The sequence below is a fragment of the Puma concolor genome, chromosome C1, assembly GCF_028749965.1.
Source record: "Puma concolor isolate L17-30 chromosome C1, mPumCon1.1.hap2, whole genome shotgun sequence".
Taxonomy (NCBI): Eukaryota; Metazoa; Chordata; class Mammalia; order Carnivora; family Felidae; genus Puma; species Puma concolor.
In genome coordinates, this window is record NC_141674.1 from 71991007 (window position 1) to 72009529 (window position 18523).

General features: G+C 40.8%; 1 protein-coding gene and 1 long non-coding RNA gene across 5 annotated transcripts in view; one reads left to right on the top strand and one right to left on the bottom strand.

Annotated features, from left to right (window-relative positions):
- DNAI3 (dynein axonemal intermediate chain 3) overlaps positions 1-18523 on the top strand; it is a 96690-nt gene that overhangs the window by 36726 nt on the left and 41441 nt on the right. For all 3 annotated transcript variants that reach the window (XM_086717436.1, XM_086717435.1, XM_086717434.1), the window contains exons 8-13: positions 4524-4640; positions 10981-11171; positions 12132-12256; positions 14383-14472; positions 16252-16338; positions 17197-17325. In XM_086717436.1, coding sequence (XP_086573562.1) covers positions 4524-4640; positions 10981-11171; positions 12132-12256; positions 14383-14472; positions 16252-16338; positions 17197-17325 — 739 coding nt within the window. The remainder of the gene's footprint in view (positions 1-4523; positions 4641-10980; positions 11172-12131; positions 12257-14382; positions 14473-16251; positions 16339-17196; positions 17326-18523) is intronic.
- Positions 1355-18264, bottom strand: LOC147578137 (uncharacterized). 2 transcript variants are annotated; one of them, XR_015254830.1, is made up of 4 exons: positions 17042-18264; positions 14759-14837; positions 6986-7209; positions 1355-1552 (listed from the first exon to the last, which is right to left on the bottom strand). It is a non-coding gene; the product is annotated as an uncharacterized LOC147578137 (long non-coding RNA). The 2 variants fall into 2 exon arrangements; XR_015254829.1 differs by having other exon boundaries at positions 14759-18264.

Genomic DNA, 18523 nt, shown 5'->3' on the forward strand with positions numbered 1-18523 from the left:
ATTAAAACAAACAAAACCCAACTTTTTTGACGTCTCTAGCTGTTCCAAGGTCTTTGCTTTTCTTTATAACAAAACTCTTCCTTGTCCGTATTCTCTAGTTCCACTCTCTCTTCAGCCATTTTGTTTTGAGCCCATGCCAGTCTTCACAAGGTCACCAAAGACTTCCAGTTGTCTGATTGCCTAATCCAATGTTCAGACGTTCTTTTTCTCCACTTCTCAGCACTACTTAACGTGGTTGACCATTTCTCCTTAAAGCACAGCTTTCCAGTAAGTGTTATGGATGACACTCATTGTACCCATTCTAACTTATTGGCAGCTCCTTCCCAGTCTCTTTTACTGGATCCCTTCCTCCCAGCCTGTAAATATTAGGGGACCCAAAGGCTTACTCCTTTTGATGTTTTTATTTCTCTAACTATACTTAATCCCTGGGTGAATTTATAGAGTCCTATGATACTAATCTATTGTCTGTTATTGCTGATGACTCCCAGATCTATGCCTTCAGCCTCAATTTCTTACCTGAACTCATTTACTTATCTACTTACTTGAATTTCTAATATGTCTCTTGAGTTTAACATGCCCAACAACAAATGTTTTCCTTTTAACTCCAAAACTGAGATTCACTGAATTTCCCTCATCCCAGTAAATGACAATGATATTCTTGTAATTACTCAGACCCAAAACTTTGGATTTTCTTGGGTCTATCTTCAAAATATATCCACTGCTATCACCTTGGACCATGCCATCTTCACCACTTGCCTAGGTTATTGTAATGCCTCCTAACTGGCTTACTTCTATCCAGTCTTTCCCTTCTGCATTCTATTCTCCACAGAGAGCCAGAGTAATCCTCTTAAAATGTAAGATAACATCACTGATCAAAACCCTTCAATGGCTTCCCATCCTACAGGAACCTACAAGGCTGCACATGGTCTAGATTCTCTCTGCCTGTTTTCCCTCATCTATTCCAGCCACAGTGGCTTCCTTGTTCCTTCAATTCACCAAGCATACTCATAGCTTCCAGGCTACTCTTTTCCCAGACATCCTTAGGGCTCATTCCCTCCTTCATCCAGATTTCTGCTTGAATGAGGCATTCTCTGAAATTCCTGTATACAGATCTTCCATGACAGATGATGAGGTTATGTCCCAACAAACCCATGGTAAGTTGAAAATATCCTAAGTTGAAAATTCATTTAACACATCTAACCTACCAAACATCATAGCTTTGCCTACTTTAAATGTGCTCAGAACACTTACATTAGGCTACATTTGGGTAAAATCATCTGACACAAACCTATTTTATAATAAAGTGTTGACTGTCTCACGTAATTTATTAAATACTGAAAGTGAAAACCAGGATGATTGTGTGGGTACACAATGGCTGTCAGTGTATGGGTTGCTTACCCTCATGACCCTGTGGCTGACCGGGGGCTGAGGCTCACTGCCACTGCCCAGCATCACGAGAGAGGATCATACAGCATATCACTAGCCCAGGAAAATATCAAATTCAAAATTCAAAGTACAGTTTCTACTGAATGCATATTGCTTTCACACCATCCTATAGGAAAGAAAAATCACACGTGGAAGGAAGCATAAGTTGGGGACCATCTATAAAAGCAACCACCGCCATTACTATCTACCCCTAACTCTACTTCTCTTCACGTTATTATCACCACTTGATATGTGTTTGTCATTGTCATTCTTCTCTCACCTTCCCTCCTGCCCCTGCCTTAAAATTCAAGCTCCATGAGACAGGAACTTTGTCCGATTTATTTATTTCCACATCCTCAACTCCTAGGACATTTCCCAAAACCCATTTATCAGATGGAGGGAAACAGGGAATGGAAGAAGGGGGAAGAGATGGATCAAGTTAAAGAAGAATGTACAGAACAGATGCCTGACAAGTTCAGTGTTAAGAGGAGAGCCGTGAAATATGCTGAAATCCTATATGAAATATATGACCAGGAGAATCAGGAATCAGGAGTGTAGAGTGAACTAAAAAACACACTTCTCAAATTTATATAAACCAAGTCAGAAGCCATAAAAATGCACTGGTAAAGTCAGGGCACATATACATAGATCCCAGGGGTCTGAATAAGAAATGGGCCAGAAACAAGGCAGTCAGGTGAAGAGACAGGTCAGAATTAAAGGAGGTAAAAATAAAGACAGGATCAGTAGTCAAGTCTGGGCAGAGAATTAGGACACCAGAGATTCATAAATACCAAGATGTGGGGGCGAGACAGGAAGGAGAGTGGTGATACACTAAGCCAAGCCAGCCAGAGACTTCTGTTTCTGCCAGGGAACAGAAAAGTGACAAGAATGAGTCAGCCGAGGTAGACTCAGGAGGCAGACTCAGAAAAGGACAGTGAACTTCCAACAACAGGAACCCCATCATAGGACTTGAGACTTAGCAGGCGCTCACTGAATGTAGACCGATACAAGCAGACAGCTATAGTGATACAGATGGAGTAAATAAATGAGAAGTAAGGGAAGGTCTTGACCAATAAGATGAAAAAAAAAAAAAAAGAATCAAAATGTTCAATTTAGGTGGCTGGGAGAATGCTGGTTCTCCTTAGGAAGATCAGAAAATGAGGAAGGGTAGCTAGTTTGGGGTGGAGAGGATGAGATAAAGGATTGTGATAGAAGTAAAGAAAGGTCAATGGTGAGGTTCAAAGAGGAATGACAGTGAAAGCAAATGTTCACAGTGTTCTGGGTATTCTTCTAAGCGCTTGGCATACAGCAACTGAGTTCTCACAGCTGCCCTCTAAAGTAGGCACTATCCCCATTTTACAAATAAAGAAGCCGAGGCAAAGTGAGGTGAGAAATGAAAGTTCAATGTTTGGGACATAATTTAAATCTGAAGCAATCACAAACAGATCTGCTGAGAAATAACAAAACAAATCACATGTTAAAAGTAAGAGCGACTCTTAGGGTGCCTCTTTGCTGAGATCAACAGGTGCCATAAAATTTCTTACTTAATCCTATCCAGAAGATACTAATATGTGCTAGAAATGAAAAGGTGAAGCTAAGGGTCACCTGGGTGGCTCAATCTGTTTAGTGTCCAACTCTTGATTTCAGTTCAGGTCATGATCCCAGTGGGATTGAGCCCCAAATGGGGCTCTGCGCTGAATGCTGGAAACTGCTTGGGATTCTCTCTCCTCTCTCTGCCCTTCCCCTGCTTGCGCTATGTCTCTCTTTCCCTTTCTCTCTCTCTCTCACACACACACACACTCTCTCTCTCAAAACAAATAAATAAACAAATTAAAAAAGGTGAAGCTAAGATATGAACCCAAGTCTCTCTGACTCCAATACCAACATTCTTTCTTTCTATCACTCTGCCTTCTGCTACTGATACTGAGCTAACTAGGAGGGGAAAAAATGATTTATTCAACATAAGCAAAACTCTCTTTACTCCTTGTTTGATTACTCTTCACTTAATATATTTGCCTCTCACAGAGATGTTTCACTGACATTTGTTCAACACAGATTAAATATAACCTAATGTTTTTTTCGACACTTAAAATGTGCTAGGCACTATTTTAAAAAACTTTGCATGTATTAACACATTCAATTTACAATGCTTCTATGTGCTATGTACTTTAAAAGTTTCATGTAGAGATGAATAAACAGACACAGAGAGGTTAAATAATTAGCTCAGGGTCACAAAGCTTGTAAGTGATAAACCCAAGCTTCAAAACCGGGCAGCCTATCACCAGAGTGCACGCTCTCAATGACTATACCATCCGACCTTTCTATAACCCCATACCAAAAGATCAAGGAGCTCACCCACTCTAGTGGGTGAGACTGCCAGTGCCCAAATGCAACAGCATAATATGTTCAAGGGTGGAGGTGAGCGCTGAGGGCAGACTGGAGGAAGATCATGTCACCATCATTGCTGGAATGCAAATTGTTTCTAGTTTTGTATATTTAGAGCAGAATCTCTGAGTCTCAAACACTACTGACATTTTGGGCTGGATAAATCTCTTTTGTGGGAGGCTGTCTTGTTCATTGTAGGGTATTAAACAGCATCTCTGGATTCTACCCACTATATGCAGGTAGCACATCCCAGTTGTGACAACCAAAAATGTTTCTGGATGTGACCAAATGTTCCCATGGGGTGGGGTGGGGTAGGACTGTACTGGTTAAGAAATACTGATCTAATGAACCAAATAGGGAGAGAATGATAAACAAATGTGGCAAATTGTTAACTGATGAATCTGGGTGAAGAGTGTTTGGGACTTCCTTAGATCCTTCTTACAACTTTTCTATAAGTTAAAAATATCTAAATAAAGATTTTAAAAAATAAACATTTCTTGATTATGTTGGAAACAAATACATAAATATTCAAAGTATTTCAAAAAGGCAGTCAATATCAACTGTCTATGATAAAGAAAAAATTCAATATATAGAATTTAAATATAAAATAGTATCTTATTATTGTCACAGAAAGAAACCTTTGACATGTCACAACCTATATTTACTTTTCTTTGATCTAATTTTTGGTATTCTATCATCTTTTAATGTATTAGGACATATCCCAAAAATGCCAGTACACAATATTATCCAAGAGAATTTTCAGAGGAGGAAAAAGAGATATTCGGACAATCCAAGCCTTTGATTGACTTTCTTAATAATGCATCTATAAGGTAAAAATTGTATCTTAAAATTTTAAAATAAAACATAAAATGTGTATGTGTACTTATAGTGATAGGTCTTAAAAGCAACTCCATACATGGTGTCTCGATAGAAAATATGAAGTTATCAGATATGCATGGGCATATGACAAATCCTCAGTCTTTCCTTCCTTTCTATTGTCACCAGTGTGGACCTAGGAGATGTATACAGTTGGATGTGTGGGGATGTTTTCCTAACAGCAAATTAACAATTATTTATTTACCATAGTTTTTTTTTTTCAATGTTTAGTTTTGAAAGAGAAACAGACAGAGCCTGAGCAGGGGAGGGGCAGAGAGAGAGGGAGACACAGAATCTGAAGCAGGCTCCAGCTGTGAGCTGTCAGCACGGAGCCCAGCACAGGGCTTGAACCTACAAACCATGAGATCATGACCTGAGCTGAAGTCAGACGCTCAACCGACTGAGCCACCCAGGCACCCCATACCATGGTTCTTTTATTTAAGTCTTTTTTCTCTCCTCCTTACTCCCCTTCTTTGCTTCATTTACTTGTGTATGATTACAAAGATGAGGAGACATATACTGTTCATGACGATGCTGATCTTTGTTAATAACCTGAAGTCGATTCAGATGTACCCTTGTACATCTTATTCCTCACCCCTAATTCCTGCGTTGATTCCACTCTTAGTGGATCTGAGAGAGGTGTCTTCAGAAAGCCCCTCCCCCCCCCCCACACACACAGTTACTAGGAACCTGGGATTTCTAAATCAGAGAAAGAGCTTGACAAGTTCTCAAGTCAATATTGGAGTTCAGAGAAGCGGAACCAGTGGTGGACAGGTCTGCCAGTGGTACCCTGTAGGTTGGTTTCCGTTTCTTTCCAAAATTAAAAATTTGTTGGTCAAATTCATACACAGCCCATGTTTTTCTTTTTCATTTTTAAGAAAACAGCATTAATTTTCCCACTGTTTAAATGTCCTGAAAATTCCAACAACTCTCAAAAATTGTGTCCTGCGTCTAGGGGGAGTTTGGTTCAAAAATTCCCCAATGATGCAAAGAGAGTGCATTAAACTAGACAAAATATATATGTATAGCTATGTTTACTCTGGGTCAAGGCTTCTTGTGAAGTTTGTTAAAAGGTGGAGCAAAGAGAGAAAGAGAGATGTTCCATCAATGCCTAACGACTAACAGCTGTTTGACAGGCTGTCCCTTGCTAACTCGTCATACACTTTAGCTGGCTTGCCTGCTGTGTCATTGTGCCAGCCACCAGAAGGACTATGGAATCAAAGCTAAGGACAGCAAAGCAAATACAATGCCTTTTAACAAAGAGCCAGAAACCCAGAGGCACGAACACAGTTTCTCCTCACAGAATTTCAGTTCTAGCAGGTCTCTGGAGAAGATATTAAAGATACAGAAAAACTGGTAGAATTACATCCTGTATATCTCATGGCAAGGCCAGGGGGACACACTACAGGCATAATTCCATGAAACCTCCCGAAATTGCCAGGGGCTCAATGCTTTTAAAAGGGGGTTGCTGTTTTGTGGACTCTGCTGCTTGATGAGGGGAAATGAAAATCAGGTGCGGCTATGCCTGACTTTGAAGTAAGCCTCCTTTTCTTGTCTAGCAACATAATTAAATGTATTTCTGCTCAGCTACAAAACAAAACAACAAAAACAAAAGAACAGAGAGTGCATTAACTATTTGCCACTCATTCATTTATGGGAAGCATGCTGTACTTTTCCTATGGGACAATGAGAAACAAACAAGAAAACCTAAGGTCTCTCTTTCCCCATTTCAAATTTTAGTGATTAAAATTTTTCCAGCTAAGAATATTAAAAATGAGAAGTCTATGTACAATCCATCTCAAGGGTATAAGTGGCCTATAGCCAATTCTCAATTATCCACATTGTGTATTATCTTTAGACCCTTTATTCTTTTATTTCAGTTGCCATGCTTAGAGAGGGATAGTGAACAGCTTCATAATTCCCTCCCTGAGACGTGGGAAGGAGAAGCCGGGACCATAAGAAAAAAGATGAAAATTGGCATAGGAATTACAGTAGTCCTGGTCAAGAATAAATAAACCCATGTACATATATCACTGTCAGGTTTCCCACTCTAAAACCGTTTAAGGTTTATTCAGTTTTTTAAAGGCTAATATAAGCCTGGTTTTGTTCTGGGAAAAGTGCCCTTTTAGAAATGAGTTCTTTCTGAATTTTACTCATAACAAACCTGAGGGAAACAGTATTTTGCAAAAGAAGGAAATCATAAGAAAGGAGACAGAAGAATTCTCAAGCAACTGGGAAACAGCTCATTTGGGGGTGGGGGCGGGGAGAGAGAGAAACCCTTTAAAAGAAAAGTACTTACAGGCTTTAACTCAGACAATGGTTTTGCCAGCCTTCACTGCATCACCCTCAGAAACCACGTACTGGGGTGCAGGGAAATCAAGAAACGAAACCAGCGAAAAGATGCTGTCTTCACTTCTCCCTTGTGAATTACTTCCTAACTTGAGCTAAGAGGGAAGAATCAGGAAGCCAGAGCAAAGGCCCCTGTTTGTAGCTCCTCTCTTGGAAATTCCTTTCTCGTTCAGGCTGAAACAGAGAAAAAAACAAAAAACAAAAAACAAAACCAAACCCAAGAGTTTGAAGATGCTAACAAACGCTTCTACTTGAAGCTCCAGACTGTGAACCTACCCTACCTAGGGTGTTTCAACGTTAATGCGTATATGAATCACCTGGGGATCTTGTTAGACTGCAGGCTCTGACTCTGTAAATTCAAGGTGGTGTCTGTGACTGCACTTTCAGCAAACTCCAGGTGATCATGATGATGCTGGTAGCATCATTGGGAAGATGAGTTTAACCAAGAGTATTCAATTGAGCAGTGAACAGTAGTGTTAATTCTTAACGGCAGGGGTATTAAATGGTTATCCTGCTTAATTACATTTTTAGGAGAATCTATTATAATATTTAGAGCTTATATTTAATTGTCTAAATAAAGGAGGGGATTTTCTTTCTTTTTTTTTTAGTGTTTATTTTTTATTTTTGAGAGGGAGACAGAGCGTGAGCAAGGGAGGGTCAAAGAGAGAAGGAAGACACAGAATCCGAAGCAGGCTCCAGGCTCCGAGCTGTCAGCACAGAGCCCGACACGAAGCTTGAACTCCCGAACTGCAAGATCATGACCTGAGTCGAAGTTGGACACTTAACCCACTGAGCCACCCAGGCACCCCAGGAGGGTTTTTTTTTTTTCTTATTTTGGAACATTCATAATCAAGAGCCACTCTTTCAGCTTACCACAGCTATTAAAAAAACAAGCTATTTGGACTATCAGTCATTAGGGTAAAACCTCTGGTGGCATTCTAATTGTGGGAGTCCCAGAGGTCATGTGAATGAGCTGGGTTTTCAAACCTAAGCATATGCAGGAGCAATAAACATGACAGAAACTTATAGTAACTATTTTTTGGTTTCGTTTTTTGTTTGTTTATAATACTACTTCTTTCAAGAACATACCTCAGTTTCATATTATAAACAAGTGACTAGGGGCGCCTGGGTGGCTCAGTTGGTTAAGCGTCCGACTTCAGCTCAGGTCACGATCTCGCGGTACGCGAGTTCGATCCCCGCATTGGGCTCTGGGCTGATGGCTCAGAGCCTGGAGCCTGCTTCCGATTCTGTGTCTCCCTCTCTCTCTGCCCCTCCCCCATTCATGCTCTGTCTCTATCTGTCTCAAAAATAAATGAACGTTAAAAAAAAAAATAAAAAAATAAACAAGTGACTAAGTAATGGTGGAATAAGTTGGTCAAACTCACAGAAAATAATTATAAGATCTAGAAAACAAGAGTTACACAGAAACACACACACAACTATTTGAAGGCTCAAGAGAGTGACCTAAAGTAAGCAGAAACTGGAGGAGAGAAGGATGAGATGTGCACATTTGCAGTGTTTTTTCTTTAAGTATTGCCTAATCCACAGGAGGCTCAAGTGACAGAAACCTGTAGGCTTATACAGGTCTGTTGGTGACAGAATAACCAAATGGTCAGGGGGAAGTCATGGAAAGGTGGTAGCCTCAGACAAGCTGAGACCCCAGTTCCACATAAAAAGTCTAACAAGATCCTAGGCTGCAGACTAACACACTCATTTTTAGGGGAAACCCCAGGAGAGTCCAGAAGGAACTACCAGCATCTAGAAGCTGAAAAATTAAGCAGAGATTTCAGCTACTATTCTACACAGAGAGGACAGAATTTAGAGTTTGAGTCCAGCCAAGTTAACTACATTATAGAACAAACTCCACTTTTCAGAGGAACAAAAGAGAACCCAGAGTCTCTACAACACATCATTTATAATGTCCAGTTTCGTTAAATATGTAAAGTCACTAAACATGTGAAGAAGTAGGAAAACGGGACTCTAGGGTTCTTCCTGACACCACCTCTGGCCCCAAACAAGGGTTTTATTTTCCCCCAACACCAAATACATGGTATCTTTTCCAACTCTCGAACTCTCAGACACTCTCCGGAGTTAGTGCAGTCTCCCCAAGTTAAGGGGCTTAGTCTCACCAGGCTGCCAGTCTCAAGTCCCAGGAGTGCTACACATAGTTCTGACCAGCCAGCTATAATGAGTTTGATACTTCTCCAGAATGACTCGTCTAACTCAGGAAAGCACTTCACTTACCATCACCAGTTTATCATAAAGGATGCGACTCAGGAGCGGCCAAATGGAAGAGTTGCATAGGACAAGTTATCAGGGGTGGGAGGTGGGGGAGGAGGGGGCCTGCCAACCTCCCGGCACTTTCTTGCCTTCACCAACTTGGGAGCTCCTATCATAACTTTTAAGACAGGAGCCTGTCAAGCCAGGGCCCTGGGCTATTAAAAGATGGGCCTAAAGGTGCCTGGGTGGCTCAGTCAGTTAAGCCTCCGGTTTGGGTTCAGGTCATGATCTCACAGTTCGAATAAACATTGAAAAAAAAAAAAAAAAAAGATATGAGCCTGGCACTCAGAATGTTCTTAAAGGGTCAATATTAGCATTGTTAGCAGGATAGGTCTTCATTTTAGGGCTTGTCTCCTGTATTGCGGGTTTAGCAATGGAATGAAACACATTCGTGCCTCCAGGACTTTGTGATAACTAAAACCACCACCACAGATGCACATACAGCATACTTCTAAATTCCAAGCTTCCCTTGAGAATCTTACTTGTTTTACATTTTATTTTTTCAACGTTTATTTATTTTTGGGACAGAGAGAGACAGAGCATGAATGGGGGAGGGGCAGGGAGAGAGGGAGACACAGAATCGGAAACAGGCTCCAGGCTCTGAGCCATCAGCCCAGAGCCCGACGCGGGGCTCGAACCCACGGACCGCCAGATCGTGACCTGGCTGAAGTCGGACGCTTAACCGACTGCGCCACCCAGGCGCCCCACTTGTTTTACATTTTATATACATTATATATATGTGTACAATATATGTACAATATATATACAATATGTATATATTATAATCCTGATTAACATATAATCCTAAATATATATATAAAATCCTAATAATATATTTGTATACAAATTAGTACATATGATCATTTGGTATCAAATATGGCTAAGAAAATGGCATTTTCTGTCAGTTTGGGTTTTTCAGGAAGCAAATGAGACCAAGTGTAAAACAGAGGTTTACTGAGGGTCCCACTGTGTAAAAAACAAAAAGTTTTTTTTAAGTTAGCAGGATTGGTTGGGCCCCTGGGTGGCTCAGTTGGTTAAGTGTCTGACTTCAGCTCGGGTCATGATCTCGAGGTTCGTGGGTTCGAGCCCCACATCGGGCTCTGGGCCGACAGCTCAGAGCCGGGAGCCTGCTTTGGTTTCTGTCTCCCTCTGCCCCTCCCCTGCTCACGGTCTGTCTCTCCCTCTCTCTCAAAAATAAATAAACTTTAAAAAGTAATAATAAATAAAGTTAGCAGGATTGGGCAAGGAAAGCTTCAGCAAAGTCATAGCCCACCCCGGCAGGAAGCTCCAGGGGGAACCAGCCTGTTGGAGAAGTCCTGCAGGAAGCAGAGCTTGGCAGGCACGGTGTCCCTGCAGCTGTCAGCTCAGTCATTGGCCCGGGAGAGCACAGCCTTGGCTGGGAAGCGTCTGCAGATGGCGAAGGTGTTCCAGACCATCAGCCAACAACATCCTGGCACTAGAAGTTTTGAGTAACACACAGACAGGAGGTTTCTTTCTCTTAAGTCACATATTTCACATGGGGGTAATCATTAGTTACCAAGTATAATTGAGGATATTTTGGTTTTTTTCTGTATGAATGAAGTAGGAGGAGCTGCCGAAAGACCTATCATTGAATACTATAATCCAACATCTTGTGTGTGTGTGTGTTTTGTCCTAACAAAATAGTGTTGAAATAGCCCTGCAGCAAAATGAAATCATGAACACATTTATTGATGACTGGAAGTGCCTGGCAGAAGAAGAAGGCACCTTTGGAGACAAAACTGATACCCACCTGAAAGAGTACCAGTCCTTTACCGACCTTCATAACCTAACAGAGAATATGGTCACTTCCATCTCATGGCATCCGACTATCTATGGTGAGATGACCGTGACTGTGGTTCTCTTTGGTGAGGGCAAGGAAAGTCTTTTGCTTTTATATGTAAAATTACACACTACCTAAGTATCTCAGTTTCAGTAAGACAACTTCCAATTGCTGAGTGCACCTGCCGGGATCTTTCTTGGCATCCTGCAGTCCTGTGTTCTCCCAGCACCTCACTGTGGCCTCTACAAGGACAGAACCAAGCTCATGCCAGGGAAGTGACTGTCTCAGGTCACCCAGCTGGTGAAATGCTGAATCTGGATTTGCCTCAGCCTCTTGGGACTCCCAAGGCTAGCTCCATTCCTCCTGATACTCTTCCTCTCTGATTACAGGGCAAGAGAGGAAACACACCTCCTTTGTTATTTTTTTTATGTTTACTTATTTTTGAGAGAGTGCAAACAGGGGAGAGACAGAGAGGGCGGGGCAGAGGATCCGAAGCCTGCTCTGCACTGACAGCAGCCAGTCGATGTGGGGCTTGAACTCATGAACCTTGAGATCATGACCTGAGCTACAAAGTAGGTTGCTGAACCAACTGAGCCACCCAGGCACCCCAAACACACCTCCTTTAAATCACTCAGCAGCCAAGGGGGGTAGCCTCATGTGCAAATGCAACTAAGCAGAGAAAAATGTCCTTTCCCTCTTTTTTCCTCTTCCCACATTGGCCTTTTTCTCACACAAAAAATTTTTTTCTTACTAAATCTTTGAAGTTTACTGTTTATTTTACACTAACAGTACATCTCAATTTGGACTGACCACCTTTCAAGTGCTAAATTAGCAACATGGAGCTACTGGCCACCGTATTACACAGTAGAGCTCAAAGAGACTCTTGGTCTCTTATTGAATATATTTGTTTCATCAAAGTGGAAATGAATAGTGACCATGTAGAGCAATAAAACCTACAAACACTTCTCCATGTACAGTTGCTGCAGGTTTTAACTTCTAATTGTGTCTCAATCAGGGCTAATAGCTGTGTCAGTGGCTGTAAGACTCTCCCTTGAAGACAGAGTCCACTTTTCTGGTAAATTATTGCTGCAGCCATCACTAATTCTTTTCTGGAGTTTCTCCGATCCCATACATCCTCAGGTAATTGAGGAGAGTTGCCCACATAGTCTAAAAATATCAAATACTATGTTCACGTTTATCTTTAGCAGTTTTAATTGCAAAGTACTTTATAGTTACTTAATATGGTAAGCCCTTATGAAGTTAGGCTTTCTTCGATTCAGAATTTGTCATCAATTTGAGCAAGACTAAAGTTTACAGTCAGTTTATTGAACAAATCAGTATGTTATTTTCAAAAAAGATTTTAAGAGGAAAGTTAAACCATTCTTAAAAAGCAAACTCTTTTATGGGCTTCCTTTAAACACTATTTGTTCAAATGCAAATAAATGTTAATTTCACATGAATTTCCTCAGTTGAGGATCACCAGTAGGTGATGGTAATGAGTACAGACACCTGTGTGGGAAACACAGGGGGGCGGGGCGGGGGTGGGGACCATGGCCCCAGAAAGCGTACAGCCCATCTGTGGGCACAGCGACTCTTCAGCTCTCTTGTTGCCAGGTGTTGAACTTGTCAAAGGAATCCAGATCAGAAATTTTGAGTGAAATCTCCCAACTCTTAAATAGTTCAACTAAAACCAAACCAAACGCACAAATCAACCCAAATAAGGCTGAGGCCTGGGTTTGCCCCACAGGGTTCTGTTTCCGTCATCTGCTCAAAAACAGTTTTATTTAGGGTGCTTTATAGTGTTAGATTAAGTTTTTTTTAAATGTACTTAAATATAATATTTTGTTTCTATAAAGTATTATATAACTAAGTCTTTCCCTAATAAAACCTAGCCTTCCTCCCTTCCTTCTTCCCTAATTCATCTGAATTCAGGCAGTTTTACTATAATAGATTGGGGTACTTTAATTATTATAGACCTAGAGGTCAAAATAGCAGATCCCTGGTTCTTTCTTGTCAGCCTACTTACCACAAAAATGATGCCATTCTCACTGGGGTTTTCTAACATTTTCTAGTGGAGTAGAATTACTCACCAGTCCACAATGTGGAAGCGTGGCTGAACTTTCAGGCAAAAAGGAGGAAAGAAGGACCTTTTCCTCTATTTTAAAGACTAGCTTTTTAAAAAACAAGCAAATTATTTATTAAAGAAATAATACAAATGATTTCTTTTGTCTTTGTTCTATCAAAACTATAGGAGAATTTTTTTTTTAATTTATTTTGGAAGTAGAGTTTTCTCTAGAATCCACAGAGTGTCAAATAAACAAAGATGATTAGCTCCAATTCCAGTCTGAAACCTTTAGCTCAGGGGTGGCAAACCAATGGCCTCTGGGCCCCTTCTTTCTTTTTTTTTAACTTTTTTATTAAAATTTTTTTTAACGTTCATTCATTTTTGAGAGACAGAGACAGAGCATGAGCAGGGAAAGGGTAGAGAGAGGAAGACACAGAATCCAAAGCAGGCTCCAGGCTCTGAGCTGTCAGCACGGAGCCTGACATGGGGCTCGAACTCACGAACTGCAAGACCTGAGCAGAAGTTGGACGCTCAACTGACTGAGCCACCCAGGCACCCCAGGGCCCCATATTTCTGATGGTTTTGTTTAAAGAAGAACAGTAACCATGCAAGGATTTTGCTTGGTGGTAACATATTAACACAGGTGCCAAAGAGATTTAATATACCTATTCCTTACAGGGCCTCCTTCTTACCCTCCAGGCACTTGAGTTTGTTCACCTTCTGTGTTTGGTATTATTTTAAAATTTGAACTATTATCAGTGGCCAACACCTTTATTTTTTCTCACTCAACGAATTTTCTTTTTGAGTGCTCACTCTGTGCCAGGCCAGCTAGACAGCGGGGAACAAAACAAATATCTTCTCCTCACAGAGCTTACCTTCATACTTCTCAGAAACACTAAGCTTAGTCTTTTTGTTTATAAAAAAATTAAAACATCTCCCAGCAATGACCCATGGAAGGTGGAGGAAGGGGAGACCTGGGCCCCTTGAGAATATAGCTCTCTCATACACGTAGCCAACATGCACAATACAATTTAGCAAAAGCAGTTTCCCATCCAGAGGTAGGATTCTGGGAATAGACTCTGTGTCCACATTTCTTATAGATAGCTATACAATTCAACTTTTGATTGTCTCAATATTATTTTCTCACTATGATCTAAATAGGTTTTCTCACTCTCTCTTGAATTTGGGGGGTTTACTTTAGTTAATGCTGGAGAGCCCAGATGACATCTTCTGCTTCAAGTTCTGTCCAAGTGACCCTAATATCATTGCTGGAGGCTGCATAAATGGGCAGGTATTTATGGATTTTTTTCCCCAGCTATTTGTTAATTTAGATAATATTGGTAGGTTTTTTTTTTTTTAAAACATGAGCCAATTTAGCAGAAGGAAAGCATGCCAATATTGTGCCAAGAACTGGGGTATACAGATGTGTTAGACATGGTATCAGGGCTCTCAGTGTCCCGGATAATCTACTTATAACTGCAGCAAAATCGGGTCAAATCTGTTTGTATTGTTGGAATAGAACTGAACGTCGTACAAGATTCCACAGAAGACCAAAAAACACAAGCTAATATTAATACCTCTTGGTTATGAGTCCTCTTCTAACATTTCCCTGGTGATAGCAGTCAGGCACTGGTCCAGAATTTGAACAGAAATTCACTGGAAAAACATATATTTATTACTGAACTGACATGTATAATTTGATACCATATTTGCTTTTTTCTTCTTTTCCTTTCTTTAAAAAATATTTTAATTTATTGTTTGAGAGAGAGGAGCGGGGAGAGGAGCAGAGAGAGAGGGGGACTGAGGATCTGGAGCAGGCTCTGTGCTGACAGCAGAGAGCCTGACGCAGGGCTCAAACTCACGAACCATAGGATCGTGACCTGAGCTGAAGTCCTACACTTAACTGACTGAGCCACCTAGGAGCCTCTCTTCTTTTCCTTTCAAGTTATCTAAGTTATATGAAATTTAGATCCTGTCTTCCAATTGCCTGTTTCTCTAATAAAGCAAAACGATAATCTTAAAGTTGTTTTATGATCATAATTTAAATTCACTGTGACCCAGTGAGTGTGACCATTAAGGGCATATGGTCTTCTGTTGTGTGGCTAGGAAAACTTCCTTGTGACTGAAAATTTAAATGTCTACAACATCCATGACCATTTATCCAAAACCAAAACAACCGGAAAATAAAACTTCCCCCTCAGTTTTGTTCAACAATAATTGGTGGTCGGAATGATGACCCAGAGCCCTGTAAATCCTGAAATGCTTTCAGTTGCTCATTATGAAGGTGATACGACTTTGTTTAAGAATATTTTAGAAAAGGGGCGCCTGGCTGGCTCAGTCAGAAGAGTACTGGACTCCTGATCTCAGGATTGTGAGTTTGAGTCCCAGGTTGGGTGTAGAGATTATAGAGATTAAAGAAATAAATAAAAACTTTTTAAAAAGAGAATATTTTAGAAAAGCAAATGATGAAAATAAAATAACTCGCAATTCTGTAATCCTGACATTTTAACATTTTAGTGTGTTGAAATGACTTTTAATTATTGAAAATTATTCTAATTTAGTGTTGCACATTCCAGTTTATTCTCATTTTTCCAAAAATGATGAACCGTGTATACGCAAATTTGGAGTTGGCTAGAATATTCAATTAAGTAGAAATCATCATTTTCCAGCCTTTTTGGACAATCGGGTATCTGTGCTTCTGAAGAACAGGTAAAGCATCTCTCCCCACAATTACAGCACTTTCCCAAAGACAGAGGAAGAAGTCTTCCCAAAGCAGAGGAAATTACATACCGTTCATCTTGGAGTTAAAAAAAAAAAAAAACTACTAGCCTTTATTAACACAAGCAGAAGCACCAAAATCAAAGTGCTAAAAATACTTTTTAGAGGAGAAAACATTCTTTTCCCTATTAAAAGTTGCTGACTTACTAAGGATAGAGGCTAAATTTGATTATCCTTCAGGGTCATTGATTTATCGGATTGTATGCCAATACCAATAGGTCTTAAAAAATCTTTAAAACCCAATTAGCTATCTCCTGGAAATATGTTGTAATAACATTTACTTCTGTTTTAGATTGTCCTGTGGGATATTACTGCACATGCAGATCGCATAGAAAACATCAAGACAGGCGGTAGCAGAAGTAAAAAAGCCACGCTCAAGGTTAGCTTTTTAGAACTTTTCCCTCACAAGTTTTTCCGATTCAGGAGTTCATCAAAAAGCACATAACAGAACTGCCAAGCTAAACAAAGTCTCAACAGAGCGGGAGGAAAAAGTATTATTTCCCACGCCTTCACATCTGTTTGTGGACATGTTCTGAATCACCTTTATGTAGGCCCTTGTTTAAGAAGTCAGTAAAACAAGTCTCACGGTCTATCTGAGGATGGTAGGTTACTTTTGTTGTCAAATAAAATAAAGGGACCAGGTGACTTGCCTACAATGATGTCGTGGAGAGAGCACGGGACAGAAGGGCCATGCATATAGGCTCCGGATGATAGTCCTGTGAGTTCGGACAGGCCCTCTCACCCCAGCAAGCATCGATTTTCTCATGTGTGAAGCGAATTATTTTCTGATAATAATATTCTGTGATTTTGCAAAGCTGTGGATGCTGCCAAGAGGGTTGAGGAAAGATTCCTCGGCTCCTGACACAGTACGGACCCACCATATTGCACAGCTCTACCCCAGCTCTTCAGCCTGAGCAGCAACAGGCCTCTCACCAAGACACGGCGGGACGTGGCCTTCTGTGCGTGCACGAAACACTCCTTCGGAAATGGGATTTCACTGATTCTGTAGGGGGTGGGTCAATAATTCTTGTTAAGTTTGAAAGCTTAGATTAAGCTGAAGGGAAAGTACATAATCTTATTACCTTAATATAGGATATGCAGAAACACGAATTTATGTTTTTCTCTGAACTAGTATTTCTCCAAGTTAACTAGTTGTAGATGGAATAACTAGTAAAGTATGAATTCACTCATTAGCTCTGTGAAAGCAGCACGTAACATTCTCTTGACGTTTTTCCAGCCCATGTTTCTCCTTGAACCAGACAGTAATAAAGAAGCGATGTATATCAGACACTGCGCAGTCTCCTCAATAGAAAATGGTCATAAGAAAGTAATTACAGATATACACTGGCTGTCTGACACATTTGAGGTGAGTCTGGATGGTTTCATAATTCTCTCCTGCTGGATTGTACATTCTCAGAAGATCTTCATTCAAAGATTTTATTCAAGTCAACAATTCATTTACATTTAAATCATGAAATAACCGGGAAGCAGGCGTCAAATGGTTGTGTCAGTGTTGCCTGGTCAATACCTGACTTGGAGATCAGAATAAGGCCAAAGTTTCAACTTCAATGGTTTATAAACCACTGAATGATGTAGATGGTGTCAACATTGATATACTACAATAGTGGAGAAGATAAGAGTTTGATATGTAAAACTAGAGTGCAAATATTTTATACCCTTAGCCTTTGTGGGTTTAAAAGTCATGATTTCAGGGGCCTCTGGGTGGCTCAGTCAGTTGGGCATCCGAGTTCGGCTCAGGTCATGATCTCACCGTTTGTGAGTTCGAGCCCCTTGTCGGGCTCTTGTGCTGACAGCTTGGAGCCTGGAGCCTGCTTCGGATTCTGTCTCTGGCTCTCTGCGCCTCCCCTGCTCAAGCTCTGTCTGTCTCTCTCTCTCAAATATAAATAAACATTAAAAAAATTTTTTTAATAAAAAAATAAGTGACGATTTCAGCTAGTTGGAGCAGGCGACTCTGAAGCGCTGTGACATATAATAATGTGCTATTTTGCCAAGGCACCTTTGAACTGGTGGGTGAGAACTGCTCATTCAGTGAGTGAGTCCAGCTGACTGCCCAGCATCCGCAGTGCAGTTTGGTTTCGTAGTTCTGTACCTGACTCACCAAGTCTGGTGTCAGTGAATTTGGAAACTGGTAAGCTCCCCAGATGTCTCCCTCGGAGACCCTGAGGGTCTCCCGTGTACTTTCAGAATATCAAAGCATATGATGAGAAAGTAAAGTTATAAAAGGCAATTCGCCTTTCAATGTATTCAAATGGATTATGCAAACAAACAATACTTTTAAGACTCATAATGGGGGCACCTGGGTGGCTCAGTCGGTTAAGCGCCCGGCTTCAGCTCAGGTCATGATCTCACAGTTCGTGAGTTCAAGCCCCATGTCGGGCTCTGTGCTGATAGCCCAGAGCCTGGAGCCTGCTTTGGATTCTGTGTCTCCCTCTCTCTCTGCCCCTCCCCTGCTCTCACTCTGTCACTGCGTCTCTCAAAAATAAATATTAAAAAAAAAAAAAAAAAGACTCATAATGGACCAAAACAAACAGCCCAGATAGTTT